The sequence below is a fragment of the Peromyscus eremicus genome, chromosome 14, assembly GCF_949786415.1.
Source record: "Peromyscus eremicus chromosome 14, PerEre_H2_v1, whole genome shotgun sequence".
NCBI lineage: Eukaryota > Metazoa > Chordata > Mammalia > Rodentia > Cricetidae > Peromyscus > Peromyscus eremicus.
Window position 1 is genome coordinate 60,826,965 of NC_081430.1, and position 11,710 is coordinate 60,838,674.

General features: G+C 52.0%; 1 protein-coding gene across 2 annotated transcripts; it reads left to right on the forward strand.

Annotated features, from left to right (window-relative positions):
• The first annotated feature begins 2,055 nt into the window (after nucleotides 1–2,055).
• Nucleotides 2,056–6,600, forward strand: Siva1 (SIVA1 apoptosis inducing factor). 2 transcript variants are annotated; one of them, XM_059279650.1, is made up of 4 exons: nucleotides 2,056–2,245; nucleotides 4,216–4,383; nucleotides 5,213–5,369; nucleotides 6,427–6,600. In XM_059279650.1, the coding sequence occupies exons 1-4, from the start codon at nucleotides 2,128–2,130 to the stop codon at nucleotides 6,482–6,484; spliced, it is 501 nt and encodes a 166-aa protein (XP_059135633.1). In that variant the 5' UTR covers nucleotides 2,056–2,127; the 3' UTR covers nucleotides 6,485–6,600. The 2 variants fall into 2 exon arrangements, with proteins under 2 accessions (XP_059135633.1, XP_059135632.1); XM_059279649.1 differs by having other exon boundaries at nucleotides 2,061–2,245; nucleotides 4,189–4,383.
• The last annotated feature ends 5,110 nt before the right edge of the window (nucleotides 6,601–11,710 follow it).

The following is an 11,710-nucleotide window of genomic DNA, read 5'->3' on the forward strand; positions in this document are numbered from 1 at the left end:
AAAGACAGACCTGGGTTATTACATTTCCCAGAACTAACCATCTGAGAACTACACACAAGAACATTCCTGAATAAAATGACCCAATCCCTAACACTTTGGAAAGCTGCCGGTTAGTTTAGAAGATAAGCATATGCTCCCCTCTCACAGGCATACGGAACGGGGAGCCCCACTCCCAAGTACCAACCAACACTGAATGAACATATATGCCAGAAAAGGCCTGATCCAAGGTTGTCCACAGAAACTAAATTCACCATAGCCAGAGCTTGCCAGTGGCCCTGGTGTCCAACAGGCGGATAAACAACTTTAGGCTTTCTAGGCAGGAGAACACCCAGTATCAAAAGGAACCAGCTGCCAACAGATGTGAACTCGAGGGAGCAAACTTAGAACTCTGGGAGCAGCCAGACGCAATGGTACACAGAATGAATCTCCCGGCGTGAGATTCTGATGCCATTTAGTGGGAGCTTTAGAAAAGGAGCAAGAAAGCCCAGGGTTAAAAATCTTAAAAGCATATTCAGGTTCTGGCCCCATCCGAAGGAAACAGAAGAAACTAAGGAATAATTACACCTCTCTAACTCGGAATGGCAGTCAGACACAGTGGAACCCCATGGCAGCTTGCAAGGACTGCATTAGGAAGTGGGAATTGGGGGGCGGGGTGGTTTCATTATCTTAATGTGAACAGCCTTCCTAGTGGTGGTTCCCTAGCCAGGTCTCTGCCCTGTCTGTCCCACTGGATTTAAGCCTTATAGTAGGAGACAGATACATGTCCCCACATAGAGTCCATTCCTTACATTCTACAACAGGAAACACCACCACGGGGAACGGAAGCACAGACGTTAGTAGTCACTTCTAACAGGTGTTTGTCATCAGGGCTTACCCTGCACACTTACTTGGCACTTGTTCTTTGTAGAATTGTGTCCCCTATTCATGTTGAAGTCCTAGCTCCCAAGACCTCAGAATGTGACTATCTGGACACAGTCTTTTGTTTTGTTTTTGGTGTTTTGAGACAGGGTCTCTCTACACAGTTTGGGCTGGCCTCGAACTCAGAGATCAGCCTGCCTCTGCCTCCAGAGTGCTGGGATTAAAGGCATGAACAACACACCTGGCTCCTGGATAGAGTCTTAATGAGTTAAAATGGGGTCCTTATGGTGGACCCTCATTCAAAGTACTTGGTGTTTTTTTATGAGATGAGGACACAGACACTCCATCCAGCAAGGACACAAAAGTTTCCATCTGCAGATAGAGATAAGAAGCCTGCAGAGAACCCAACACCTTGATCTGAGACTTCCAGTCTCCAAAATCTGGAGAATAAACGCCCGCTGAGCATATGCCCAGTCTCCCGCCCTCCGAGATGAGCGCAAAACTTAACGCACCTCAGCAAGTAGTTCTTACGTTCAGATTGTGTGTGGAAATACAAGGACTGAGAAGGTCCTCAGCATCGCTGCTCGCCTGTCTGTGTTCACCATGTTAGAAGACCCCGAGGCAGTTTTAAATCCGCTCTGACCAGCGAACCCGCGGGTGACGCTGTAAACCCTCACCCAAGGAACGCAGGAGGAACTCGCAGGGGAAGATGGGTGCCGGGATCCACCACGACTGGAAGCGCGGACAAAGAACGCCACCCTACTGCTTGTGACTCGTAACCCAGCAATATCACCCATCACAGTGGCTTAGCGACAACGGAGACATTCTGCTTTCGCGCGCTGAGCCCTATCCCCCAACTTCGCGCCGGTTTTACGCAGAGCCCCGCCACACATAAGCCCCGCCCCTGCTGTTGCCTCCCGCTTATTTCCCGCGCCACACCCTCCAGAGCCCCGCCTCTTAATTCTCGGCCTATCCCGAGCCGTGTCGTGCACTATCCCCGCCCACCACCAGCCTTCGTCCTATCCTGCGCCATGCCCCGCGCAGACCCCGCCCTCCGTGCCGTCCCCTTTGGCCTTTCCCGCGCCCCTGAGTTCCACCCACTGCCTCCCTCGGCCTATCCCGCGCCCTTGAGCCCAGCCCCCAGCCTTTGCCCCGGCCTATCCGGCGCCGGGCCCTCGTCCGCCCCGCCCTCGCCGGCGGGGTCAGCGCGCTGTGACGTGTGTTGGGCGCGCTGTGAGCAGCTGTGGTCTGTGTTTGGTACCCGCTGCCATGCCCAAGCGGAACTATCCGTTCGCTGATGCTTCTCCGCTGCAGCTCAAGGTCCATGTGGGCCCGAGAGAGCTGAGCCGCGGTGTGTTCGCCGAGCGCTACTCGCGCGAGGTCTTCGGTGAGTTCGGGGTTCCATGATAGAGCGGGCAGCGGGAGACCCCAACTGGCCAGCGCGTCGCCGCGAACCCAGCGGCTTCAGGCCGCCCCCGGGGAAATCCGAGTCGAAGCCGAGTATTGCCGAGTGGTCCAGCCTGGCGCTGGACACGCAGAGGGACTGGGCCGGGGATGGGCGTGAAGGCGTGCGCTGCCCTAGGCCCTCTCTAGTGGACTTTGTAGCGGATGGAGGCTGTTGAACATTGCTTTGCAGTGATGACGCTTCTGGAGCAGATGCAACGCGATTTCCCTTGCTTAGCGCAAAGTTTACTCCAGTAGTTTTGAGTGGTGCCGCTGTGCCTGTGGAATGTGCTGTAAAGCCCAGGCTTCGGAATTACAAACTCCCTATTCAGTCCCAAGTGGGTAGCTGATTGGCCTTTTCCCTTTCTGTCTTCTGGAATGCAAACTCAAGTGGTGAGACCTCGCGGGGGCGGGGTGTGTGTGTGATAAGTGAAGTGTGAGAACTGAACAGCAAAGCGTTGTGCCCGCAAAAAAAAAAAAAAAAAAAAAAAAAAAAAAAGTAGACATGGCGGGGAGTCGTGGCATTCGCCTTTGATGCCAGCACCCCAGAGGCAAAAGCAGGCAGATCTCTTGAGTTCGAGGTCAGCGCGGGCTACATGGTAAGATGTCTTACAACAGAAATAACAAAATGCAAACGGTCCAGAAGATGGCTCAGCCTGTTAAAATGCATTCTCTGCAAGCCTGACCCTGCGTCAGACCCCAAGAACACACAGTAGGAATCAACTCCTCAAAGTTGTCTTCTGACCGCCACATTCCCAATAAATAAGTCAAATAAAATTTCTTTTCATGTAAGCATGCAGTTAAAAAGAAGACCTAAGTATAATTGGAACCTAACAGCCTGGCTCTACCTTTTTAAGGACTTATATCCTGGAGCACTTGACAGGGCCAGTCAGAGCCAGCCAGGTCAGGGAGGGTGCTGGGTTCTGGGGTGTTGTGTAGTAATACAGGACACACAGTTTGAGGCCTGAAGGATGAATACCAAGCCTGAGCTCACACTCTGGACTCTTCGGTGGGTGGTGAGTCCTTGAGAACAAAGATTACTCTCAACATGGGACTCTTAACATTTCCCTTTTTTTCAAACAAGGTTTCACAATGTATCTTAGGCTGACCTTGAAGTTTAACAATCCACATCCACTTCCTGTCTTAAAGTAGGAGGTGACACTGAGTGTAGCTAGGCTGGGAACAGCCAGCCACTCTGAATTGGTACCTGCTGTTGCTGCTGCCATTTTCACAGAGAAGCCCCTGAGTCTGGCAGATCTCCCCTGGCTGTATGTGAGCATTTCTGGAACTAGCACGCAGTGTTTCACTTGGAGGTTCCCTGGGCCTGTAGCCTAATGGAAAGCCACTGTTAAAAGTGTGAGCATCCTCTTACCCTGGGACGGTGGGTAGGAGGGCCTGGAAGGTTCTGGGAGGCCTTTGTCGGGAAGTTGCTGTAGGAAGAACGGTTGTTCACTGGCCCGACAGTGATTGTAGGTGCTGTTTTGAACCTGTGTCTGTGTCCTGCCTCCGTTGGGCACTTGCTTTTGAGAATGAATGCTTCAGGGCCAGAGCTTTCTCTGGCACGATAAGACAAGCTTACGGGAGGATGCAGAGGAAGACACAAACCCGGTGAAGAAAGATGAGCCGTGGCTGCTGAAGTAGGCCAATGGAAGGAGTGCCAGTGTTGAGCACCGCGTGGTGTGGGGTTGGGCTGCAGGCTGCAGGTAACAGTCGAGCCAGAGAAAGGCAACGTGGAGCACTTCAGCTTGGAGGCAAGGAGGCCCCGGCAGTGTCACGGCTTCGGGAACAGGCACCAAGAGGGACTCTGTGCCTTGTAGGGTCATAGGATGGCTGTGCAAGGGCTTTGCAGTTGACAGTGTTGTCTTTAGGAAGGATCTTCTTCCCCAGAAAGAACCAAGCAGCTCCTTTTCCAAGGGGCCCAGGCCTACAGAGATCACATATGGGGCGAAGGCTGTTCCATCATCCACTTGCCGGAGTCACTGAAGCCTGGCCTGGTGGGGGCCCCTCAAGCTGCAAGGGGACAGATGGTGATTGGACCTGATGGCCGACTGACACGGTGCCAAGCTCAGGCCTCGGAAGCTGGTGAGTGGCTGCCAGTGGTACTTACTGGCTATTGCACCGAGGAGAGACCTCGGCAGATGTTCTGTTCAGGGGCTTTGACTACCTGGGCAAGCAGGATCCACTTAGAGCAGTGGTTCTCAGCCTGAGGCTCACAACCCTTTAGCAAGCCTTTATCCAAAAATATTTACGTATAACAGTTACAAAATGACAGTTATGAAGTAGTAACAAAAATAATTTTATGGTTGGGGGTCACCACAACATGAGGAACTGTATTAAAGGGTCACAGCGTTAGGATAGTTGAGAACCACTGACTTTGAGCCTGGTAAGTTGAGCAAATGGCATAAGGTTCGGAAGCTTCCTGTTGTTGGGAAGTCTGCCCCTCACAGACATCCAGGAGTGAAGTCAACAACTTCTAACTGTTGTGTCAGAAGAGGAACAGGGCTCTCCTGCTATCCCATCTGAAGTAGGAACATGCTGGTCCATTGCCTGTTGAGAGATGCTTCTCACGTGACTGGTGAAAACAGACAGACCTCTGTTTCACCCTGAATCTGGTTGGTCCCAGAGGCAGCCCAGAAATCTCTCGGCTGACCAGTAAAAGAGTGACCCACACCTTGAGACCTAGATAAAGACAGAGTTCTGAAAGAGTACTCCAGGGGAGAGTGAAGCCTTCCATACGGGAATAGGCAGGTCATCTGTCCTGGAGTCCTGGGACCAGTCCTGGGAATGCATCGTGGTGACTCTTTAGTGTAGTGCCCGGTGGCTGCTAGGTTCTCAGAAGAACGCAGTTGCTGGGGAGGGTAGGCGCACGCACATTTCCAGTTTGCACAGCCTGGATGTGTTTTCCTCACAGGCCTGCCTGGGACAGCACCCATCGCTTGTTCATCCTGCGTGAGGTCTGTGGATGGGAAGGCGGTCTGCAGCCAGTGCGACCGGGCCCTGTGTGGACAGTGCATCTACACCTGCTGGGGCTGCGGAGCCTTGGCCTGTATGCTGTGCGGCCTTGCAGAGTGAGTGCTTTGATCTGTGGGGCTGCAGAAGGCATGGTCCCTCTCCCAGGGTGGGCACTCTGTAGGCACCATTTGCCATCATGTTACAGGACAGGACTTGGTGATAAATGCTTTGCCCAGCTCAAGACTCAGTGATCCTTTTGAAAGAAATCCGTGTTTCCCAAGTGTCTGTGGCCCACTTAAAGCATCTGCCTGGGGTCTGGTCCTCTGCGTCCGTATTAGAACTGCAGTTGTCTACACTGTTTCCTAGCTTCAGTTTCTATCCAGTGTGCTTGTCATTTGAGGATTGCCCTCACACGTGCCGCGGATGCACATGCAGGTCAGGCCTGCCACGTGTGTTTCCTGGTTAGCAGTGGTCTCGGGCAGTATGGAACGGGGTACTGCTCATCCCTTCACTGCGGCCAGCTGGGTCAGCTGTGTATTTGCGAGTGCTTGGTGAGTGGGTGGTACTGCAGAGCCCCGCCCCCTGTCCCACCCTGTAAGGACACATTCCACCAAATGTATATGGAATCCAGACACGCTCCAACCCCACATTTCTAAAACTAACGGGTCAGATGGAAAACCACACATCACATGGCAAACCCTTGCCACCAGGGCACTCTGCAGTGGTTCGCAGAGATCGGGAGTGCTATGCAGGGGTGCTCTGGGGAAAAGCCTTAGGCGTCCGTAGGGCTGGTCACGCTGAGGCTGGGAGGGAGAATTTGCCAGGCTGCCTCCCAGCCTCTGATGACTGCTTGCTCTAAGTCCTCAGTGTTCCTGCCAGTGGCCGTCTTGTTGCTGTGTCTTCATGTCACATCTGTGTGTGTCTCATGACATCTGCTCACTTACCTGGTAAACTAGAAAGGACTGGAGCCCAGATGTTAGGCCCACAGGATGTTTGCATGCTAGACCTCCTCCCAGAGAAAATGGCATCCCCAAACTGTCCCTGAAAGGCTACTGTCACCTGAGTCTGTCTTCCAACAAGTTCACATGCTGAGGTGTCCTGAGATTAAGGGCTTCAGTAAGTAGGTGCATCCGGCCTCTTAGGCGGCTTTTCTTTCTCTCTCGACAACTGTAGCTATGACGACGATGGCGAGAAGACGCTTTGCACCAACTGCGCTATGTTTGAAGCCTGACGTGGTGGCCATGGAGGGCACAAGATGCTCACACTGAAGAGAGAGGAGGTGGCTTTTTTATACAGTATGTTTTGTACCCTGGTAACAAGTGAATAAACCTCTTTATATTTGCACAAGGACTCCCTTTCATCTGTTAACTGTGCTGACGGCAGCGGTGACACCTTCAGGGGCAAGCTTTCCCAGCAGCATGCACCTCGGTCACCTTGCTATGGTGAGACCCCTGCTTATCGTCCCCACCTGGAGGCAAGCCAGGCCCAGAGAATTCCTTCCTGTCCTCACTCAGCTGCAAGAGAGGGAGGTAGCTGGGTCTCAGGAGTCTGGCTGCCGAGTGGTCACCTGTGTGGGTGGCCACCTCTCACACTGAATGGCCAGCCTTTTTCAATACCTACACAGCCAGGCCCCAGCTGTTGATGAGCCCTTGCCCTCTGGGAGGTTTGACCCCGTGAAGTGTCCGGTTGATGCTAGGGTATGACAGTCCTCACCACATCTTCAAAGGTGTTTTTTGTTTTGTTTTGTTGAGACAGGGTTTCTCTGTGTAGCTAGCCCTGGCTGTCCTGGAACTCACTCTGTTGACCAGGCTGACCTCAAATTCACAGAGATCTGCCTGCCTCCGCCTCCTGAGTGCCAGGATCAAAGGCGTGCGCCACCACCGCCTGGCCAGAGATGTAGCTTATGCAGGGCTTTGGAAGGAATTCACGGGAGGTAAGATGGCCTGGAGGGTAGTGGTAGGCCAGTCAACTGCAGCCACCTAGGTCTGCTACTTAGAAGTGTGTGGCTGCTGGGTGGGTAGACAGTGCAGAGCTTCCCCTGCCCCGCCCTGTAAGAGCAGCTGTGGCTGTTGGTCCCCATACATGTCAGTGAGGTGTGCCCCAGATGAGGTTGGTTCAAGCTTCCTGGTATGATTGGACTTGCCCATAGCCCCTTTGTAAGCAGGAGGGTTGGAGGCTGCAGGTGGGGAAAAGGCCTTACACTGGCTGTGGATAATGGGACTCTGGCTAGTTCTGAGGGTTAAGTAGTGCTGAAAGGTGCTTGTCTGTAGACAGTGACTTGGAGGTGGGCCCATCTGGGCCAAAGGTTGCAGTTAAGCTGCTGTGGCAGTACTGGGGAGGAAGGGCATCCAGACAGGGCAGCCAGTGAAGCTCTGAGGATGGGATTTGGGACACTCCCTGGAGTATGTATTTGCAGCAGGGGCTCACTGTAGCTCTGGCTATCCTTGAACTATGTAGACCAGGCTGGCCTCTGCCTCAACAGAGACCATCTTCTTCTGCCTCCTGAGTGCTGGGATTAAAGGTGTGTACCATTATGCCTGGCAGCCTTCTGGATCTTAAACATTCTGAGGCTGTCTTAAGTGCTGACGCCGTAACACTTGTCTGCACGTGTCCGAAAGGAGCTGGCTGCTAGGGGCTTGCCAGGCACACACAGGAACCAAAGCAAACCCTGTCCCCACACCACACCCTCACTCCCATGGCTTCTGATGCTGCTTCACGCTGGCCTAGCCTTCTGGCAGGCCTGTGGGCTCCCCATTCTGTCCTCCAGCCTGCTCAGCCATGCTTTGCACGGGCCTCTACTGTCGCTAGCTCCCCAGCTCACCAGCTAGGGTCACTGCACAGCCCCCACCTTCAGGCTGTCCTCATAAGCAGCTGGCTGGCCCTAAAAGCAAAACACCAGAGCCTTGAATTCTGCTCCTGCCCCCCTAGGGTTCAGTCCATGCCAAGCATGTTCCCCCTTAGCTCCCCTCAATCCATGCTGGAGGCTCTTCCCCCTGGGTGTTCATATGGTTTGTGTATGTCTTCCCAGGGGGCTCAGAAGCATCCTAGCGCCTTAATGCACAGCCCTGTTGGACTTTTGATTGCGCCATTCAGAATATGACTTGTTAACCCTTCAGCTGCTGTGTAGGTTCCCAAGAGCTGTAACTTGGCTTGACATGGCATCCTATGTGTCACAGACTTGTATCTGCCCAGCATCCAGCCATGAGGTAGCAGGGACTTAAAAATGGTTTGTTTAGGGAGGTATTTGAGTTTGTGTGTTAGTGTGGGTGCATGCGTGAGTTTGCATCTGTGGAGTCAGCACCTACTTTGTGTTGTTTTGGTTTTATTTGGTCTGGTTTTTGAGGTGGGGCCTCTCATTTGGCCTGGAGTGCACTGATTAGGCTAGGCTATCTGGCCAGCAAGCTTCAGGGAGCTGCCTCAGTCTCCCCAGCATTAGGATTACAATCAAATGCCACCACCGTGTCTAGCTTTTTTAAAATGTATATTCTGGAAATCAAACTCAGACCATGTTTACATGGCAAGCATTTTACCAAGAGAGCACTCCAGCCCCTATACAACTCTTAAAAAGAACAAAGTACTAAGACATTAGACAGCACCCAGTGTCGGATGGTAACCCTAAAGAAGGGAATGAGATGAGTGATAGCTTCTGCCTGCAGAGCACTCAGCTGTGGTATGGGAGGGGATTCAAAGAACCTATGCAAAGGATTGAGATTTGGGGGATTAGAGTTAGGGTGGCCAGAGTTCGCACACCAGATTGCCAGCATGTCCTGCACACTGGGGCAGAGCACCCTTGAAAGTGTTAATTTTTTTTTTTTTGTCATTTTTTTTTTTCAAGACAGGGTTTCTTTGTGTAGTTTTGGTGCCTGTCCTGGATCTCGTGCTATAGACCAGGCTGGCCTCGAACTCACACAAATCCGCCTGGCTCTACCTCCGAGTGCTGGGATGAAAGGCGTGCGTCACTGCTGCCTGGCTTAATTTTTTTAAGATTTATTTATTATGTGTACAGTGTTCTGTTTTCATGTATCCCTGAAGGGCAGAAGAGGGAGACAGATCTCATTACAGATGGTTATGAGGCACCATGTGGTTGCTGGGAATTGAACTCAGGACCTCTGGAAGAACAGCCAGTGCTCTTAACCTCTGAGCTCTCTCTCCAGCCCCGAAAGTGTTACTGTTTTTTAAAGCCAGAGAGAGGACAAAAAGCAGTCCACATTCCCAACAAAGAAGGGATATGGGCAGGATGCTCACCAGGGTCTTCAGACTCCATGGGCAGGCCTCCCCTCCCCTAGCACCAACTGACCGGCCTCTTCCTGGGGTGAAAGCAATGCCTGACAGTCCTATGGTCATCAGTACTGACGTGCATCAGCTTCCTGCAGGATTTAACTTCCTTCTCTTGGAGGGAAGCTCTTTAAGACAGGATGTTGGGAGTGGGATGTGGTGAAACACTCCACCTGCAGGGAAGCTCCTTAAGCTCAGCAAGTAAATTCAAGGGCTTCAGGAAGTCCCTGAAACTGACCAGATTCACTAGGCCTGTCCCTCCCAAGCATTCTCAGGTCAGCATAACTGCCTGGAACAAGCGAAGTCCCCCTGAGCTATTGTCAAGGAGGCTCAAACCAGTCTCCAGCCTGTTCAACTGCCTGTAGTTTGGCAGTGTGTGTTTGTGAGCTGTCTCGATGCAGCGGTCTTTTGAGTCACTTCTGTTCCTGTAAACAACTCTTCACCTATATTCTTGTATGCCGCCTCTGTAGAACTCATTGGTTAACCAGGTTGGTCTTTGGTGGTATCTGTGTTTTGCTCTGTCATGGGTTCCCTAGCCGAGGTGAATAGACATTTGCTCGCATCTCCCTAGGAATAGTGTCGTACAAGTACTTAACCATATTCCAGAACACAACTCAAAAGACTGTCACAATACAAGTACTCAATCAACCATTGTCCCAGAATACAATCCAAAGGGTCTTTGAACTCAGTCCCCATGAGATAAACAGTAAACTTTCCTTCCTCCTTTCCTGGCCTTAGTAGGCCATTTCCCTAAATGGAAACTATAACCATTAAGCAATTACTCATTCCCACTGGTCCCCACCTTGGCAAACAAATCAACTTTCTACAAATTAAAGTATTTTAGGTAACTCATTTAAGCTTACCAGACCCTTCCATGGCTGCAGGTCAAGCCCCTCATATGATCTGGTTGTTATAGGCTAAGCTGGGTCTGCCTTTGGTGAGGGTACCATTTCCCAAGAGCATCCCCTAGATGCCCGATTCTTGCCTACAATGATTCTGTTGGGCAGCTGCATGAGTAACAGTATGCTCAATTGACCATCACTATTCACTCCAAGAGCTTGGCCCAACTCTGTGATGGTGGCATACAAAACATAAATACCCACGACTTCTAGACCCCTTCCTCTGTGCTAGAGACATCCCCAAGGGGTTTCATGGCAAGAACAGCCTGTGACACTCCATCTGGCCCAACCCTGGCTTTAGCTGTGTGTCTACATTTCAGCCACTTTAGATGAGGCTTTGCTCTACATGAGGGTCACAGAGAGCACTATTTACCATGTGCCTGCTCTCTCCCTTTCCCGCCCCCCACACAGGGTCTTACCACGTACGCCTAGCTGGGATTGAACTCAAGAGATCTACCTAGCTCCAGTGCCTGAGTGCTGGACTAAGGGCGTGCACCACCACTTGGATCTCATGCCTGTTTTCTATAGTTCCTTAGTAACTTACAAGTATAGTGTGCAGTGCTGTATACACCTCCAGAAAGGCTCTAGATGCCACCACTGGGAAGGCTGTGGTAACCTGGAATAAACTTGGGCTGCTCTACAAGTACATATTCTCATCTTCCAGAGGTCAAGACAGTCACCAAGTCCTATGTTTGCAAGTGTCAGATGCCATCCCAGTGAGGCCACCAGCCACTGGGCTCTGTACATGTGTAGTTCCCCCATACCTGCAGGGAGCCCAGTACCTAGAGGCCTCTAAATGTTTTACTGGGCAGTTACTCATCTCTTGCTGCAGTTCTGCCAGTAGCCACCAGGTGGCACCAAGAGCATATCCAGTATGTCTTGGGAGGCTGCTTGGACTCCTGTCACGTCCATGCAAACCCAGAATGGTCCTGTTCTATTCGGTCACAGATGTGCTATGTGACCTCAACCAGGGCCTCCTGAGCCCTTTTTGAGCTGTATCTCCAGTGTGTTGTTATCCTTCCTGGGATCCGGGTCCGGCTTACTGCTCTGCCCACACACAGCAGCTGGGGCTAGCCCGTGGCTTAGATACCATCCTTTGGGGAGGGTCAAGAAGAGAGTAGACTCCAGACAGTCAGGATCCCACTTGTCATCAGGAGTGTCTTGCTGGAGGGACATCGGTCTTCCCCTGAAGGCTATCACTGGAGCCTCAGGGACCTGTGCCTAGGACCCACCTTGAGGTCCCAGGTGACCCTAGCCACACTCCTTCACCTCCAAACCCACAA

Coding starts and splice junctions, on each gene's coding strand:
- Siva1 (XM_059279649.1), top strand. CDS start 2,128: ATGCCCAAGCGGAACTATCCGTTCGCTGATGCTTCTCCGCTGCAGCTC. Junction 2,246..4,188: donor CTACTCGCGCGAGGTCTTCG/GTGAGTTCGGGG, acceptor CTTCTTCCCCAG/AAAGAACCAAGCAGCTCCTT. Junction 5,370..6,426: donor ATGCTGTGCGGCCTTGCAGA/GTGAGTGCTTTG, acceptor CGACAACTGTAG/CTATGACGACGATGGCGAGA.